The sequence below is a fragment of the Paramisgurnus dabryanus genome, chromosome 1 (genome assembly GCF_030506205.2).
Source record: "Paramisgurnus dabryanus chromosome 1, PD_genome_1.1, whole genome shotgun sequence".
In the NCBI taxonomy this organism is placed as follows: domain Eukaryota; kingdom Metazoa; phylum Chordata; class Actinopteri; order Cypriniformes; family Cobitidae; genus Paramisgurnus; species Paramisgurnus dabryanus.
The window spans coordinates 5,302,441-5,322,534 of record NC_133337.1 but is presented as its reverse complement, the minus strand read 5'-3'; the positions used below and the strand labels follow the sequence as shown (position 1 = coordinate 5,322,534).

The following is a 20,094-nucleotide window of genomic DNA, read 5'->3' as shown; positions in this document are numbered from 1 at the left end:
TTTGATAACCTACAGAACAGCACAAGCCAGAAGCGACGTGCCTCACGCGTCCTGCAAGAACAGCATTAGTGAAACAAAACACAAGAGCAATATTATTAATAAAGTAGTCTAACATTTTTCTAACAAACAAACACTCCCGTATCAGAAATAAGCAGCACAGTAATTACTGACAACGTAAAGGTTATGCCATTTGAATAAAACAACGAAAATAAATGAACGAAGTTCAACAAACTGTAATAAAACTGTAGCATACTTTCAAAATCAAGTTTATTTACTAACACTTACACCATATAATATGTTTTTTCATCAGTAGAACAATAAAGAAGATATTTTGCGGAAACCCCAGACTGTAGACTGTCATGCAAGTCAACCGATCCGCCACTTTGAAAGCTAAAGCATATATGTGACCCGTCACGGAAACCAGGGGCACAAGTCGGCAGCACAAGTTTCGAGAAAATGAGAATCAAAGATTTTTTTTTTCAAAATTTGTGATTTTCGTTTTATTGCAGAATCTGTTAGTTGAGATCACGAAGAAGCCTCTCCATGTTTGAGATAGCAGTTTATGTATATTTAAAAGGGTACATTTTGCGGTTGAAATAGGCTTGTTTTTCCAGAGATTCTAGCGTGCAGCGGGGGGCGTCATTGTCTGTGTGTATATTTACATACTGTATAAGCTTGTGTTTTTGCCTCCGCCCCCACAGGGAACAGCGTGACTACTGAATAAGGATAGTTCGCCCAAAACTGAAAATAATGTCATTAATGACTTACCCGTATGTCGTTCTAAACTCGGAAGACCTCTGTTCATCTTCGGAACACAGTTTAAGATGTTTTAACTTTAGATTTAGTCCGAGAGCTTTCTGTTTCCTCCATTGAAAATCTATGTACGGTTTCCATGTCCAGAAAGGTAATAAAAACATCATCAAAGTAGTCCATGTGACATCAGTGGGTCAGTGAGATTGTGGTGAAGCATCGACAATACAGTTTGGTCCAAAAATAGCAAGAATTACGACTTTATTCAGCATTGTCTTCTCTTCCGGCTCGAGCGTGAAGTCACGTGACTTGTAGTGACGCGCTGCCCTGTTCCTCAGACATGTTTGCTTAGTTTTATTTATTTTTTTCAAACTTATAGCGTGCGTCTCCCCAGACTGTAAATGAAGCTCGGACGCACAAAACAAAAGAAAGATAAAAGAAGCTGGGGGCGAAACAAATAACAGTCAGCCGCATCGTACGTCAGCCGCGTCACTGACTTTATGGGGCGCCGCAGTCGGATGACTTCAAAGTACCGCGAGAGCTCTTCAAGAAATCTTACGGAGTAGTTTAATTTCGACTCGCTCTCGTGGTACTTTGACGTCTTGCAGCGCAGCATGAAGTCAAACTCATAAGTTACACAGAGACCCTATTTTAAATACAAAATTTGAAGGCGGGTTCATGTGTTTAACGGAACGCAAATACCGGACTGTAATCTGATATACCCTTACATGTTACGATGTAAATAGTCCTCAAATTTTATATTATATTGTATTACCAGAAGTTCATGCGAAATCTGATGTACTAATAGACTATATATTTCACGGATTATACGCATTTGTGGACAAAAATCATTGGATGATTCACACATCTGAAACAGACTGGATTCGACTTGTGATCCCCACAAAGGTAAAAGTCCTGTTTATTTTTGCATGTTGTTCATTCGGACTTCTGTAATAAAATACTACATATGATGCTAGAACATCTGTAGCCTATCTCAAAACGGCTTTACAGGGGGTATGTCTTAGCTAAATGAGATGTAAATGAGCCCTATTGTCTCTCCAGCCAGGGAAAAGGGAAAGTGTTAACTTTTTTCTTTCTCAAATTTCTCAGCATTCTCCTTCTTGAATGTGTTACATTCAAATGGCCACAACTTCTCCAAATCTTATCAGATTTCCATGTGTTGCACATCGTTAGAAAGCTTAGAAACTGCACTTTCAGAATCTATGAATAACTCAAAATGCCCCAGATCCGACTTGTGTCCCTACTTCCCGTGACTGGTCACATATATCCAATACAAAAGTAATCCCCCATAACTCCGTGTGACATATTGATGTCTTGTGAAGCAAAATCAATCAGTTTTTTCAAGAAACCGAACATTATTTACAACACTATTAGCGTGAATGCCAAAGTAGGAAGCATGCTTTCCGTTCGAGGCGATCTCTTCCACTGGTGGCATTTGGTGGCTGTTGGCTATGGATGTTGGTCTCTCTGCGCCACCTATAGAGCGGGAAGTAGGGATGTCAATTTATGCAATTTCCCATATTCGATGATCATTTAAATTAACGATCAATAATCGAATAATCGTTAACAGTAATAGTGCAATAAGCCTTCACTGCAGTGGCATATAGCCAATGACATAAAAGTGTGCATAAAAACGACAGCTTCCTCACGCAAATTAAAAGATTTTATTTTGTCTAAATAACATGCTAGTGGGATTGTAAAATGAGTCAATGTAGTTGTTGTTTTAATAAAATCATCAATTTAAACTTATCTCGTAATGAAATATAATGACTAATAGACACAGTGTATAACCCCGCCTCACATGGGCACTCTGCAACAGACGCATGAAAGTCCATGTCAAAATAACAGTTTTATTATCATCAAGTGTTATTACAGTGCATTGAAAATGCGCTGTACTGTTCTTACTGGGCTTTTTATTATTAGTGGTGCTTGCATTTATGCAAAGCATCACTATTACTATTGCTCAGGGATATTATTATTATTATTAGTGGTGCTTGCATGTATGCAAAGCATCACTATTACTATCTTGCATACTTATTAGTGGTGCTTGCATTTATGCAAAGCATCACTATTACTATCTTGCATACTTATTATTAGTGGTGCTTGCATTTATGCAAAGCATCACTATTACTATCTTGCATACTTATTATTAGTGGTGCTTGCATTTATGCAAAGCATCACTATTACTATCTTGCATACTTATTAGTGGTGCTTGCATTTATGCAAGGCATCACTATTACTATTGCTCATACTTATTATTAGTGGTGCTTGCATTTATGCAAGGCATCACTATTACTATTGCTCATACTTATTATTAGTGGTGCTTGCATTTATGCAAGGCATCACTATTACTATTGCTCATACTTATTATTAGTGGTGCTTGCATTTATGCAAAGCATCACTATTACTATTGCTCAGGGATATTATTAGTGGTGCTTGCATTTATGCAAGGCATCACTATTACTATTGCTCATACTTATTATATCTTTATTTATTTATTCTTATATCTGGACACTTTTTCGGCGCATAACTCGTCCCACACGGTTTGTCGTAGACCAATGAAACAGGGCTCAAAACGACCGGCTTATTGAGGACACGTCTGCTATGACTCTTATAAGGGATCGGGTGCAGGATTTCCGAAAGGGGGGCGAAAAACCACCCGAAAAATCCCATTGACTTAACATTGGGCCCAACTTTGACAACTCATAGCTCCGCTCGAGGATTTTGTAGAAACATGTGGGTTATGACATTTGAAGAGGGTGGTAGACTCTGTAAGAACATACATGACATTGGGGTGTAAGTTGTACCCCTGGGGTGTAAGAGGCCCCCGAAATTTCCCATTGACTTATAATGGGGCAGGGAACACGCCCATATAAGGGAAAAAAACTGTTCCAGATGGGATATCTTTGCTTTACAGTGTCGTAGAGATAAGTGGGTGGGCTCATTTTACTCGGGCATCCAATCAGTCTCTCAGGATCATCCCAGAGCTATTAAGCCACGCCCCTAGCAACAATTTTGGGCACCCTAGCAACATCTCCCATAGACTGCCATTATAAAATGCCCAGATGGATATCTTTGCACCACAGTGTCATAGAGACATGGGGGTGGGCTCATTTTACTCAGGCATCCAATCAGTCTCTCAGGATCCTTACATAGGTATTAAGCCACGCCCCTAGCAACCATTTTGGGCACCCTAGCAACATTTCCCATAGACTGCCATTATAAAATGCCCAGATGGATATCTTTGCAGCACAGTGTCACAGAGACATGGGGGTGGGCTCATTTTACTCAGGCATCCAATCTGTCTCTCACCATCCTTATTGAGGTATTAAGCCACGCCCCTAGCAACCAAATATGAGCAGCCTAGCAACATAATAAACCAAGCCTTATATCTCTGGATCCCAACATCATAGAGACATGGGGGTTGGGTCTTTGGGTAATATTAGCTTCATGCTAGCTTCATGCTAAGTCATACTAGCTTCATGCTAGTTTCATGCTAGCTTTATGCTAATTTCATAATAAATCTTGCTAACTTGATGCTAAATCATGCTAACTTCATGTTAAATCTTGTTAGCTTCACGCTAAATCATGCTAGCTTCATGCTAATCATGCTAGCATCATCTTAATCATGCTAGCATCATGTTAATTTCATGTTAAATTCATGCTAACTTCATGGTAATCATGCTAACATCATGCTAGCTTCATGCAAATTATGCTAGCTTCATGCTAATCATACTAACATCATGCTAGCTTCATGCTAACATCATGCTAGCTTCATGCTAATCATGCTAACATCATGCTAACTTCATGCTAATCATGCTAACATCATGTTAATCATACTAGCTTCATGCTAATCATGCTAGCATCATGCTAGCTTCGTGCTAATCATGCTATCATCATGCTAGCTTCGTGCTAATCATGCTAGCATCATGCTAGCTTCGTGCTAATCATGCTAACATCATGCTAGCTTCGTGCTAATCATGCTAGCAATATGCTAGCTTCGTGCTTATCATGCTAGCATCATGCTAGCTTCGTGCTAATCATGCTAACATCATGTTAGCTTCGTGCTAATCATGCTAGCTTCGTGCTAATCATGCTAGCTTCATGCTAGCTTCGTGCTAATCATGCTAGCTTTATGCTAGCTTTGTGCTAATCATGCTAGCATCATGCTAGCTTCATGCTAATCATGCTAGCTTTGTGCTAATCATGCTAGCTTCATGCTACCTTCGTGTTAATCATGCTAACATCATGCTAGCTTCGTGCTAATCATGCTAGTTTCATGCTAGCTTCATGCTAATTATGCTAGCATCATGCTAGCTTCATGCTAATCATGCTAACATAATGCTAGCTTCGTGCTAATCATGCTAGCATCATGCTAATCATGCTAGCTTCATGTTAGCTTCATGCTAATCATGCTAGCTTCATGTTAGCTTCATGCTAATCATGCTAACATCATGCTAGCTTCATGCTAATCATGCTAGCATCATGCTAGCTTCATGCTAATCATGCTAGCATCATGCTAATCATGCTAGCTTCATGCTAGCTTCATGCTAATCATGCTAGCTTCATGCTAGCTTCATGCTAATCATGCTAGCTTCATGCTAGCTTCATGCTAATCATGCTAGCTTCATGCTAGCTTCATGCTAATCATGCTAGCTTCATGCTAATCATGCTACCTTCATGTGCTAATCATGCTACCATCATACTAATCATGCTAATCATGCTAGCATCATGCTAGCTTCATGCTAATCATGCTAGCATCATGCTAGCTTCATGCTAATCATGCTAACATCATGCTAGCATCATGCTAGCTTCATGCTAATCATGCTAGCTTCATGTTAGCTTCATGCTAATCATGCTAACATCATGCTAGCTTCATGCTAATCATGCTAGCATCATGCTAGCTTCATGCTAATCATGCTAGCATCATGCTAGCTTCATGCTAATCATGCTAGCATCATGCTAGCTTCATGCTAATCATGCTAGCTTCATGCTAATCATGCTAGCTTCATGCTAATCATGCTAGCTTCATGCTAATCATGCTAGCTTCATGCTAATCATGCTAGCATCATGCTAGCTTCATGCTAATCATGCTAGCTTCATGCTAATCATACTACCATCATACTAATCATGCTAATCGTGCTAGCTTCATGCTAGCTTCATGCTAATCATGCTAGCATTATGCTAGCTTCATGCTAATCATGCTAACATCATGCTAGCTTCATGCTAATCATGCTAGCATCATGCTAGCTTAATGCTAATCATGCTAAATCATGTTAACGTCATGTTAGCTTCATGTTAAATCATGTTAGCTTCATGCTAATCATGCTAACATCATGCTAGCTTCATGTTAAATCATGCTAGCTTCATGCTAGCTTTATGCTAAATCATGCTAACGTCATGTTAGCTTCATATTAAATCATGTTAGCTTCATGCTAAATCATGTTAGCTTCATGATAAATCATGCTAGCTTCATGATAAATCATGTTAACTTCATGGTAAATCATGTTAACTCATGCTAGCTTCATATTTCATCATGATAACTTTTTTAAATCATGCTAGCTTCACACTAAAACATGTCAACAGCCAGGTAAACTACTAGACTAAGTTTCTTTTACATTTCTGTCAATCAACTTTTTTGCATTTTCATGCACTGGTAATTCCTTGGGAATTGCATTTCTAGTTTATCAAGTTGTTTACCTCGCTTTCCGAGTCGTTGATACACTGTCTGTAATTATATCCAAGAAGCACACGAAGGGCACTTTTCTCGTCGTCACCTAATCATGCTACCTTCATGTGCTAATCATGCTACCATCATACTAATCATGCTAATCATGCTAGCATCATGCTAGCTTCATGCTAATCATGCTAGCATCATGCTAGCTTCATGCTAATCATGCTAACATCATGCTAGCATCATGCTAGCTTCATGCTAGCTTCATGCTAATCATGCTAGCTTCATGTTAGCTTCATGTTAATCATGCTAACATCATGCTAGCTTCATGCTAATCATGCTAGCATCATGCTAGCTTCATGCTAATCATGCTAGCATCATGCTAGCTTCATGCTAATCATGCTAGCATCATGCTAGCTTCATGCTAATCATGCTAGCATCATGCTAGCTTCATGCTAATCATGCTAGCTTCATGCTAATCATGCTAGCTTCATGCTAATCATGCTAACATCATGCTAACTTCATGCTAATCATGCTAACATCATGTTAATCATACTAGCTTCATGCTAATCATGCTAGCATCATGCTAGCTTCGTGCTAATCATGCTATCATCATGCTAGCTTCGTGCTAATCATGCTAGCATCATGCTAGCTTCGTGCTAATCATGCTAACATCATGCTAGCTTCGTGCTAATCATGCTAGCAATATGCTAGCTTCGTGCTTATCATGCTAGCATCATGCTAGCTTCGTGCTAATCATGCTAACATCATGTTAGCTTCGTGCTAATCGTGCTAGCTTCGTGCTAATCATGCTAGCTTCATGCTAGCTTCGTGCTAATCATGCTAGCTTTATGCTAGCTTTGTGCTAATCATGCTAGCATCATGCTAGCTTCATGCTAATCATGCTAGCTTTGTGCTAATCATGCTAGCTTCATGCTACCTTCGTGTTAATCATGCTAACATCATGCTAGCTTCGTGCTAATCATGCTAGTTTCATGCTAGCTTCATGCTAATTATGCTAGCATCATGCTAGCTTCATGCTAATCATGCTAGCTTCATGCTAATCATGCTAGCTTCATGCTAATCATGCTAGCTTCATGCTAATCATGCTAGCTTCATGCTAATCATGCTAGCTTCATGCTAGCTTCATGCTAATCATGCTAGCATCATGCTAGCTTCATGCTAATCATGCTAGCTTCATGCTAATCATACTACCATCATACTAATCATGCTAATCGTGCTAGCTTCATGCTAGCTTCATGCTAATCATGCTAGCATTATGCTAGCTTCATGCTAATCATGCTAACATCATGCTAGCTTCATGCTAATCATGCTAGCATCATGCTAGCTTCATGCTAATCATGCTAAATCATGTTAACGTCATGTTAGCTTCATGTTAAATCATGTTAGCTTCATGCTAATCATGCTAACATCATGCTAGCTTCATGTTAAATCATGCTAGCTTCATGCTAGCTTTATGCTAAATCATGGTAACGTCATGTTAGCTTCATATTAAATCATGTTAGCTTCATGCTAAATCATGTTAGCTTCATGATAAATCATGCTAGCTTCATGATAAATCATGTTAACTTCATGGTAAATCATGTTAACTCATGCTAGCTTCATATTTCATCATGATAACTTTTTTAAATCATGCTAGCTTCATGCTAATCATGCTAACATCATGCTAGCTTCGTGCTAATCATGCTAGCATCATGCTAGCTTCATGCTAATCATGCTAGCTTCATGTTAGCTTCATGCTAATCATGCTAGCTTCATGTTAGCTTCATGCTAATCATGCTAACATCATGCTAGCTTCATGCTAATCATGCTAGCATCATGCTAGCTTCATGCTAATCATGCTAGCATCATGCTAATCATGCTAGCTTCATGCTAGCTTCATGCTAATCATGCTAGCTTCATGCTAGCTTCATGCTAATCATGCTAGCTTCATGCTAGCTTCATGCTAATCATGCTAGCTTCATGCTAATCATGCTACCTTCATGTGCTAATCATGCTACCATCATACTAATCATGCTAATCATGCTAGCATCATGCTAGCTTCATGCTAATCATGCTAGCATCATGCTAGCTTCATGCTAATCATGCTAACATCATGCTAGCATCATGCTAGCTTCATGCTAGCTTCATGTTAGCTTCATGCTAATCATGCTAACATCATGCTAGCTTCATGCTAATCATGCTAGCATCATGCTAGCTTCATGCTAATCATGCTAGCATCATGCTAGCTTCATGCTAATCATGCTAGCATCATGCTAGCTTCATGCTAATCATGCTAGCTTCATGCTAATCATGCTAGCTTCATGCTAATCATGCTAGCTTCATGCTAATCATGCTAGCTTCATGCTAGCTTCATGCTAATCATGCTAGCATCATGCTAGCTTCATGCTAATCATGCTAGCTTCATGCTAATCATACTACCATCATACTAATCATGCTAATCGTGCTAGCTTCATGCTAGCTTCATGCTAATCATGCTAGCATTATGCTAGCTTCATGCTAATCATGCTAACATCATGCTAGCTTCATGCTAATCATGCTAGCATCATGCTAGCTTAATGCTAATCATGCTAAATCATGTTAACGTCATGTTAGCTTCATGTTAAATCATGTTAGCTTCATGCTAATCATGCTAACATCATGCTAGCTTCATGTTAAATCATGCTAGCTTCATGCTAGCTTTATGCTAAATCATGCTAACGTCATGTTAGCTTCATATTAAATCATGTTAGCTTCATGCTAAATCATGTTAGCTTCATGATAAATCATGCTAGCTTCATGATAAATCATGTTAACTTCATGGTAAATCATGTTAACTCATGCTAGCTTCATATTTCATCATGATAACTTTTTTAAATCATGCTAGCTTCACACTAAAACATGTCAACAGCCAGGTAAACTACTAGACTAAGTTTCTTTTACATTTCTGTCAATCAACTTTTTGCATTTTCATGCACTGGTAATTCCTTGGGAATTGCATTTCTAGTTTATCAAGTTGTTTACCTCGCTTTCCGAGTCGTTGATACACTGTCTGTAATTATATCCAAGAAGCACACGAAGGGCACTTTTCTCGTCGTCACCTAATCATGCTACCTTCATGTGCTAATCATGCTACCATCATACTAATCATGCTAATCATGCTAGCATCATGCTAGCTTCATGCTAATCATGCTAGCATCATGCTAGCTTCATGCTAATCATGCTAACATCATGCTAGCATCATGCTAGCTTCATGCTAATCATGCTAGCTTCATGTTAGCTTCATGTTAATCATGCTAACATCATGCTAGCTTCATGCTAATCATGCTAGCATCATGCTAGCTTCATGCTAATCATGCTAGCATCATGCTAGCTTCATGCTAATCATGCTAGCATCATGCTAGCTTCATGCTAATCATGCTAGCTTCATGCTAATCATGCTAGCTTCATGCTAATCATGCTAGCTTCATGCTAATCATGCTAGCTTCATGCTAATCATGCTAGCATCATGCTAGCTTCATGCTAATCATGCTAGCTTCATGCTAATCATGCTACCATCATACTAATCATGCTAATCGTGCTAGCTTCATGCTAGCTTCATGCTAATCATGCTAGCATTATGCTAGCTTCATGCTAATCATGCTAACATCATGCTAGCTTCATGCTAATCATGCTAACATCATGCTAGCTTCATGCTAATCATGCTAGCATCATGCTAGCTTAATGCTAATCATGCTAAATCATGTTAACGTCATGTTAGCTTCATGTTAAATCATGTTAGCTTCATGCTAATCATGCTAACATCATGCTAGCTTCATGTTAAATCATGCTAGCTTCATGCTAGCTTTATGCTAAATCATGCTAACGTCATGTTAGCTTCATATTAAATCATGTTAGCTTCATGCTAAATCATGTTAGCTTCATGATAAATCATGCTAGCTTCATGATAAATCATGTTAACTTCATGGTAAATCATGTTAACTCATGCTAGCTTCATATTTCATCATGATAACTTTTTTAAATCATGCTAGCTTCACACTAAAACATGTCAACAGCCAGGTAAACTACTAGACTAAGTTTCTTTTACATTTCTGTCAATCAACTTTTTTGCATTTTCATGCACTGGTAATTCCTTGGGAATTGCATTTCTAGTTTATCAAGTTGTTTACCTCGCTTTCCGAGTCGTTGATACACTGTCTGTAATTATATCCAAGAAGCACACGAAGGGCACTTTTCTCGTCGTCACCTCAGCTTAGACGTACTTTCAGCAAAGATGCTTATATTACGGAGATGGCAACCTTCCATTAGAAAACACGCAGCGCCTCAGCCAGTCAATAATGATGATCAGTGATATATGTTGCGGGCATTCAGGGTGTAACGACAGTCAGTTACAGTTTACATTTGACAGTTTCTTGCCATAATTTAAGATTACATTTTAATCTGTTCATTAAAAACGGCTTCTGGTCTCCTTCTCTGTATATAGCAGCGTTGCTATGCTAACCTTGCAGGCTTCCCTGAAGAAGGTCTTTGCTTTCAGTATCCTAAACGTATTTGCATTTTCTGCATCAGACCCTCTCAGATCCACTGCGGATGTCATTTCGTTGCGTTGGCAGCCAGCCAGCCTCGTCTCGCATGACGTTAAAAAGCACATGCGTGTGCTTGGCATCGAGCATCGTTGTGATCATAGCTAGTAGTTTAACTTTTGCGCGCTCGCTTAATTTTTTTTTCTCCGACTGTATGTGTTTTGCGCAGGCGCCGCACACGTGCATGATCTTGTTTTTCAACAATCGTCAAGTTTTATCGAGTAAATTCTTATCGACAATTAATCGAAGATCGATTAATTGTTAACATCCCTAATTTAAACTTTACCTTCTTTAGGTGTTTAGTTTTATGAATGGGGTTATACTGTAAGTTATGCGCAGCAAGTTGTATTCATATGATAATTGCTTTAAAAATAACACGTTTACAGTAAATCATATAGTGAGTATTGCAGTGTCAAGTAAAAATCTATATTTAGTGTTAAAAACAACAAGGAAATAGAAGGTTGAAATTGCGTCATGATGTCAACCATAATTCACCTATGTTAAAAGTGTGACGTTGAAACAACGTCGTGAAATCAACGTTGAAATTTTTTGCAAAACCGAAAGGTAATCCAACGTTGTTTCAACGTTGGTACCTGACGTTGATTCAACGTTGAATCAACGTTGAAATGCCGACTGGGCTGGTTAGAACCGGATTGCTGGTGGAGATGGTCGTTTAACGGCAAACAGTAAAACAATGACTCTGTCTTAGACCCTTACGAAAATGAACCTTAAAGTTTTACCTTAAAAAAACAACAACAACAAAACTTGTTTACTACAGATTTTCTGAAACCTAAGTCTTAATGTAGTAAAATGGTTATTCTTGTTAAATGATAATCCATTAATGCATTATTGTGAAAGAACAGAATTTTACCAGAACAGATAATGGTTCTTCTTCTTCACAAAACATGTCAAGAAGGTACTTATGTCGAAGTTCAGTCTGTCTACCTTTTTTCACTCCGTGCTGTTTTCTGTATTTTAAAATTATAAAAAAAGATTTGAACAATGTTTTCAACGTAAAAATACATACACTACATATGTAACAGTCAGGTTTATTTGAACTGTGATGGTCAAAAAAAAAAACTAGGGTAATACAAACCGTAATCAATCTGCCAAAAATATTTATTATGTTTATTATATTTATTGCAATATGATGTTTATTGCCGTTGAATACTCTCGTCTATAATATGGAAATCATATATACATAGTAGGAAATATAATGAAGTATATCGCAAAGTTACACTGCTAATTTTTATTTATGATATATGTGACCCGTCACGGAAACCAGGGACTCAAGTCGGCAGCACAAGTTTCGAGAAAATGAGAAACAAAGTTTTTTTTTCGAAATTTGTGATTTTCGTTTTATTGCAGAATCTGTTAGTTGAGATCACGAAGAAGCCTCTCCATGTTTGAGATAGCAGTTTTTGTATATTTAAAAGCGTACATTTTGCGGTTAAAATAGGCTTGTTTTTCCGGAGATTCTAGCGTGCAGCGGGGGGCGTCATTGTCTGTGTGTATATTTACATACTGTATAAGCTTGTGTTTTCGCCTCCGCCCACAAAGGGAACAGCGTGACTACTAAATAAGGATAGTTCGCCCAAAAATGAAAATAATGTAATAATGACTCACCCTTATGTCGTTCTAAACTCGGAAGACCTCCGTTCATCTTCGGAACACAGTTTAAGATGTTTTATCGTTAGATTTAGTCCGAGAGCTTTCCCCTTCATTGAAAATCTATGTATGGTTTCCATGTCCAGAAAGTTAATAAAACATCATCAAAGTAGTCCATGTGACATCAGTGGGTCAGTAAGATTGTGTTGATGCATCGAAAATACAGTTTGGTCCAAAAATAGCAGAATTACGACTTTATTCAGCATTGTCTTCTCTTCCGGCTCGAGCGTGAAGTCACGTGACTGTAGTGACGCGCTGCCCTGTTCCTCAGACATGTTTGCTAAGTTTTTTTTTTTTTTTTCAAACTTATAGCCTGCGTCTCCCCAGACTGTAAAGCTCGGGCGCACAAAACAAAAGAAAAATAAAAGAAGCTGGGGCGGAACAAATAACAGTCAGCCGCATCGTACGTCAGCCGCGTCACTGACTTTATGCGGCGCCGCAGTCGGATGACGTCAAAGTACCGCGAGAGCTCTTCAAGAAATCTTACGGAGTAGTTTAATTTCGACTCGCTCTCGCGGTACTTTGACGTCATCTGTATGTCAGTTCTTGCAGCGCAGCATGAGTCCAAACACACAGAAGTTACACAGATATAGTTGTATTCTTCATATAATTGGCTACATGTTTTGTCTATCAATATTTTCCATGAAGTCATTGGCTGATGGAGGAACGAGCGAGCCATTGGTAACCTCTCTAAAGGATGTCACGTTTTCGACGGCGCTGTTTGGATGATCTATTATACTACTTCCCTATTTTAAATACAAACTTTGAAGGCGGGTTCATGTGTTTAACGGAATGTAAGCTCATATACCCTTACATGTTACGATTTAAATAGTCTTCAGATTATATATTATATTGTATTACCAGACATTCATGCGAAATCTGATGTAAACAATCTATATTTCACGGATTATACGCATTTGTGGACAAATATGGACATTGGATAATCTGAAACAGACTGGATTCGACTTGTGATCCCCACAAAGGTAAAAGAGTCATGTTTATTTTTGCGGGTTGTCATTTGGTCATAAAATACTACATATGATGCTAGAACATCTCAAAAAGGGTTTTACAGGGGGCATGGCTTAGCTAAATGAGATGTAAATGAGCCCTATTGTCTCCCCCAGCTGAAAAGAAGAGTCCCTTTCGTCTCGATTTTCTCGGTTTGAGTATTTCTGAGTTCCTATATTCAAATGGCCACAACTTCTCCAAATCTTATCAGATTTCCATGTGTTACACATCGTTGGAAAGCTTAGAAACTGCACTTTCAGAATCTGTGAATAACTCAAAATGCCCAGATCCGACTTGTGTCCCTACTTTCCGTGACTGGTCACATATGTGGAGATAAATAAACCTTTGCTAATCTGCTGATTTGGTCCATTCATGTCCTGACCACCAGGCTAGAAATTTTAAACATCATTAATCCACACTTACTATTCTATCAAATAATATCTAAAGTATATTTTTTTGTGAAAAAAAAGGATGATCTGTTATATTGTTTTTGCGCTTTTCCGCAGGAAGTGTCAATCACACGATCATTTTATAGGCAAAAGCAGCGGTCAGCAGCTGCAGCGAACTGCAAACAGAGTGTGAAAGCACAACGCGTCTGCTTGACAAATCTAACCCCATACATACTGCAATAAACAGGTGCTTTTACATCAAAGGCCAACAGGATATGCCATTTGGTGAGGGGTCGCTCACTGATCCCCGTATGTTTGTAAATCCTAGACATGGTTGGATCTGCCGAACGGGTTGAGCACTTTTATATTTTTTATATACTGTGTTGAGCAGAGAGGCTGCACAGTTCGACCAGCGGGAATCGGCCGCACATTAGGTGGCCAGATTGTGTTGCTAACTCGCAATGTATAACTATTATCAGACCGGCGCTCGCAGCCTCAAAACACTGCCGGTTCACCGGGAAAAGTCCAGACTCTCCCGATTGCCACTCCGCTACTGTTTGTAGGCTACTTGAATGCAAAGGCTCAAAAGGCAGCCACAGGACAGTGCAAGGTGAACTAGTGACCAAACAGTTGTCAGCGTCTGATAATGGCCACAATTCTGTGAGAGGACCAAACAATGCTGTTGTTCTGTGACCTACAGACACGTAATAATCTCCATAAACACTAATATTTCTCTGTTTATGCTTCACTTAATCGGTCAGCGAATATAACACTCTCAATCAGCCTTGCTGCCGCCATGTTTCCCACGTGAGAGGCCAGGCAATGGGAGTTGTTGGCCCGCCTTGACGCAGTGATTCACGGGGCGGGGGCGTGGTCAACTCGGAATGCATTTTCAATTGAATTTTGCTACATCCGTTGCGCTCTATGTAAATGAAAATGCAATCCCAAGTTTCCCACCCGTAAATGTAAATGCATTCAGGGAAAATTACATTTAAATGATCATTTTGCTACATTTTTTGCTTGACCATGTGAAACACATTATATCAGTTCGGGTAATACATTTCCATTTTAATTTTGCTACATCCGTTGCGCTCTATGTAAATGAAAATGCAATCCCAAGTTTCCCACCTGTAAATGTAAATGCATTTAGGGAGAATTACATTTAAATTATAAATTTGCTACAGTTTTTGCTTGACCATGTGAAACACATTATATCAGTTCGGGTAATACATTTCCATTTTAATTTTGCAACTTCTAAAGCATTAAAATATGTTTTTAAAACAGGGCTGTAGAAAATGGAAAATGTAAATTAAAGTATTACATTTTCATTTTTATGTTGCACCAAGCATTGCACATACAAGCATGGAAAATGTAAACTTAAATACAGAAATGCATTGCCATTTTACATATTGCATTGTCATATTGCATATTACATTCTAAATTGAATTATGCTACCCATATGCTTCCATACATTTTTGCTGGCAGTAAGTGAATTATAATATTTGAATTTATGGTATTATGACCATGGCTTGACATTAACACCCGCCAAACGCGGGTATTTCGGCCGTAAGGCGGGTTGTAATTTTCTTAAAAGTTATGCGAAATGATAAACAATACGCAATGCGACACTGGGAAACTACAACTCCCATGAGCACTCTGCACCCAGCGCAACGCACAGAGATCTGTTGAGAGACGCACACGCGATCAGCGGGGCGTTGCAGATCAAAGCGTCACCTTCCAGAGAGCGCGCGAGAGCTGATGGATTTGCGAATACACAAGAGGACAAAACAATTGCAAGGAAGTGATTGAAGAGATATAAATTGCGTGCACACTCTCTGTACAAGACCGAAGAGAAATTCAGCGCATACCTGAATGCACACGAAATCAAAAGAAACCCGCCAACTGAGAGGTTCGCGCATCATTTTAATGTAACAATAATGCCCTCTCGACATTTGTCATTAAAAGTCTTAAATCACTTTTATCAGAAACCATTTAGCTTATAAAATACATCTGCATAAACTAGCTGACAGTAAAATTAATGTACATATCTTTACATTATTTACTGCTGTTGTTAATAAATATTTAAAGTGGTTGTCGATGGGTTTTGTTTATCTTTTCAGTTTAGAATTAGTGTTTCTTCTACACCCCTACTCTACTTTTAATATATTCATTCAAAGTAAATCTATTTATGCCTTACTTAAGCCCTTTTCACACAGAAATTCCGTAAAATACATGGGATTTGAATCCTGGATTTTTCCGGAATAGTTAGATTATTTTACATTCACACTGCCAAGATTACACGGCATCTGATGGTCCCGGAAAGACACGTGACCTGTTGAAAGTCCCGCCCTCTCTTCTACGCAGCGTCTGAAGTTTGCATATTATATATTATTTCTCTCTCCAGAAACAACTCGCGTGCATTTTTGTTTATGATAAGACTACAAAGGAGCGCGTGAACGCACAGTTCTATGCTGGTGAATGATCTCAGCTTCAGAGTGGATATTTGACAAGCTCCCTGATTTCTGCTTTGATACAGTTTTCAGACATTTCTCATCGTGATTGTTTATATGCATTTAAAACCCGCATTTTGAGGAGCTGGACGATATATCTTGTTGGGACATGCGGGTATTTTCGTTTATTATAGCTCAAATGAGAACGTGACGCAATATTCTTTTATGCTGCTGAATTATCTCCGTTTCAACGCAGTAAGTAACGAGCTAACTTACCTGATATCTGCTTCAGTCCAGTTTGCTGACATTTCTCGTAGTGAATGTTGTAAATCCCTCATTTTAAAGAGTTGAACCAACTTCATGTTGCCATGACACGCGCGTCCTCACTACGGCACGTGCGTCATTGTTTATGCGTCTCATTGTTTATGCGTCTCATATATCATTTCCTGATAACTGCTTCAATCTAGTTTGCAACATTTCTCGTGTTGAATGTTTATATGCATGTTATCTCTCGTTGTAAGGAGCTGAACCATAACTTGTGTTGTGATGATGATGCGCGCGTCCTCACTTCGACACGCCCATTACTGCATTCTTGCGGCTTCTTGTTCACACAGAGGGTTACCCGTGTATCTTACTAGGTCCTCTTTCCGGCAACGATCCCAGAAGATTAACGGAACGAGTTTTTGTTCACACAGACGCTTGTCTGGCAATTTTACGGGTATTTTTTTTGGGACCAGAGGTCTATGTGAATGGGGTTTTACTAGCATGTTTTTCATGCACCTAAATATATGATATGATCTATACTGATATACCAGCTATATACCAGCTTATAAATGTTGTCTTAATTCGGGTAGTCAGACTGCATTTGAAATTCAGTCTGCATCTAATTTAGCAAGTAAATTTGCTCGAATTAAAGTCATTTTAGGATGCCAAAGTCAAGTTTAATCATATAAAAATTTTTTACCAGCAACAAAAATTTGGCCAGTGAAAATGCTGAGTGGCTAGTAACTTTGAAAAACAACTTTTTTGGTGAGCAAAAAAGTTAATGTGAAGCCCTCTATGACTCTATGACATTTGTTAAAGAGTTCCACTTTTATACTTTAGCCACAGGCTCACGTAAGATATTTTTCATATCATACAGTGTTTCCCACACATAAGTTAGACTAATTCTAGTTAGACAGATTCAACACCGGCCTCCACATATTGCGTTTCGTTATTCATTTATTTTTTTACTTTAAAACACGCAGTGTATTCGTTCAGCTGCATTTACTGTTCCTGCTCTCTCTCTCTCTCTCTCTCTCTCTCTCTCTCCCACACACACACACACCATTAAAAAGAGATAATCCGTGGAGATACGTGGCCCTGCGCTGCGTGAGACAAACACGCAATATGGCCAAAGTCACCTCAAATATATCCGCTATTCAATTTAAATATTTAACAATTTCCTACCTATCCCTTGCTGCCACTGGAAAAAAATAAAAAATAAAATAAATTCCCTACCGACCCATGACCTAAACTGACATCCAACCAGAACCAAACTTATTTTTTATGCCCTATTTACTTTGTATAATTGTTTGTAGTGGAGTGTCCTGTCTAAATATTTTCAAGCACATGCGCTGTTGTATGCTGACTGTACACGCACTGTCCGCACGGTCTCAAATTTTGGGCTGCACGCGGCAGTACGCGTGGACAACCATGGACCCTCCTGATGAGGAAAATTACGTCACTAGTAAACCTTCGGCTTTATACTGTTGATAAAAAGTAGACTTGCCATGTCCAATGTTTTTACATTTGGCTCACAAATAAGACATGCAGAGATACAGTTCTCTAAATAAAAATTGCTGTTGGTTTCCAGCCTGTGCTTTATTCAGGAAAGAGCTGGTAAATAATGCATGTCCACTAGTGCCATTGTATGACAAGAATCTAGGCCACAAACCAAACCACTAAACCTACCGATAACAAAACACACTAGAATTTTACATTGACATGCCAACCAACCTCACCAACTTAATTTCAAGTAAAAGTTGAAAAAAAACAGTGTTTTGCATCATAATATGACATCCTGGAATATTGCAAGTACTTATGTAGCACATAAATGCTACATAGGTAGGCTGCACACTATGTTTTGAGATACATCCAAAAGGCACATGCTGCATGTTTTCTGTGGGTTGTCTGAAGTGATGCAGAGGTACATCATTTGCATCTTAGTTCACTTCATTAGCATACATGTCTATTTAACTGGCTTTTACATAAGTTGCAAAGATTTCATTGATTAATCTCTTTTTAAAAAGCAACTCTGCTAAATAAACAGTACACATTATCAGCCGTTTACTATTAAAACCATTTCAAACATCCTTTATGTAGGGTAGTCTGGATTTTATTCCAGTAGGTTTTAATAGTGGTCTACTGGTTGCCATCAAGCATAAACTTCTGTGATGGTGACTGTTGTTTATTTTCATCAGGGAAACATTTCATCAGTCTAAAAAGCTGTAAATAAACTGCAACTGAATGCAAAATGGTCTGTTTCAGTACGTGCAAAATAGGCCAGGTTCGGGTTTTGAAATCGGGTTTAGAACTCTAGAGGCCCGGGACATCCGGGACTGATCGTAGATCGCCCAGCCCGGACAAGAATTAGCTGCGTCAGTCCCGCCTCCCGTTCTTTGCCCCTCTCTCCGCCTTTCACTGTGTTTACCTGCAACTAATAAGCTTCAATCTATCCGGCACAGCAGATCAAGAGGAGGAAGAAACATCGCTGTGTATGTGTTACTGTGTATATAGAAGTTATATATTATACCTCTCTCTCTCTCTCTCTCTCTCTCTCTCTCTCTCTCTCTCTCTCTCTCTCTCTCTCTCTCTCTCTCTCTCTCTCTCTCTCTCTCTCACACACACACACACACACACACACACACACACACACACACACACACACACACACACACACACACACACACACACACACACACACACACACACTCACTCACTCACTCACTCACTCACTCACTCACTCTCCCTCCCTCTCTTACCTCTCTTATCGAGATCGTAACCGACTACTACGAAGTAATCGGCAAGCCGGGTCATCTTATCGAGATCACGGCGACAGGCCTCGGTGGTGGCTGTACTAAATCCGTAGGCAGTCGGTATTCCGATCACATCGTGAAGGCATCGGCGACAGCAGCATCCCTCCAGCAGCAGCTCGCCGCCATACTGTCGGTGTGAATGTGCCGTGCCCTGACAGCGCTCTGCGCATGCGCTGAGAGCTTGGTGGAGGCAGGGAAGGGCGCGCGTCGCGTTGTCATATCTCGCGTGCAAAACAAAAATAAAACAATATATTAAATAAAAATATTAATATTTGGCAATTTAGTACTATGCTTTGCTTAATGCTAAATATTTTCTAAAGCTTTACGTAAATCTATAAGATTAAAAAAATTAGTTATTGTGTCATATTCAAAAAAAACATTATGAATGTTTATTAATGTCTGTACTTAGGCCTACATTTTATGCTGCAATTAAAAAGTGGATTGCTGTGAAATCCCCAACTTAGCCTATGTTGG

The 20,094-nt window shown here is 39.0% G+C and overlaps 1 protein-coding gene across 6 annotated transcripts in view; it reads right to left on the bottom strand.

Annotated features, from left to right (window-relative positions):
- sbf1 (SET binding factor 1) overlaps window positions 1–19,777 on the bottom strand; it is a 411,549-nt gene extending 391,772 nt beyond the window's left edge. For all 6 annotated transcript variants that reach the window (XM_065247769.2, XM_073815717.1, XM_073815733.1 and 3 more), the window contains exon 1: window positions 19,567–19,777. In XM_065247769.2, coding sequence (XP_065103841.1) covers window positions 19,567–19,621 — 55 coding nt within the window. In that variant the 5' untranslated portion in view covers window positions 19,622–19,777. The remainder of the gene's footprint in view (window positions 1–19,566) is intronic.
- Window positions 19,778–20,094: the final 317 nt, after the last annotated feature.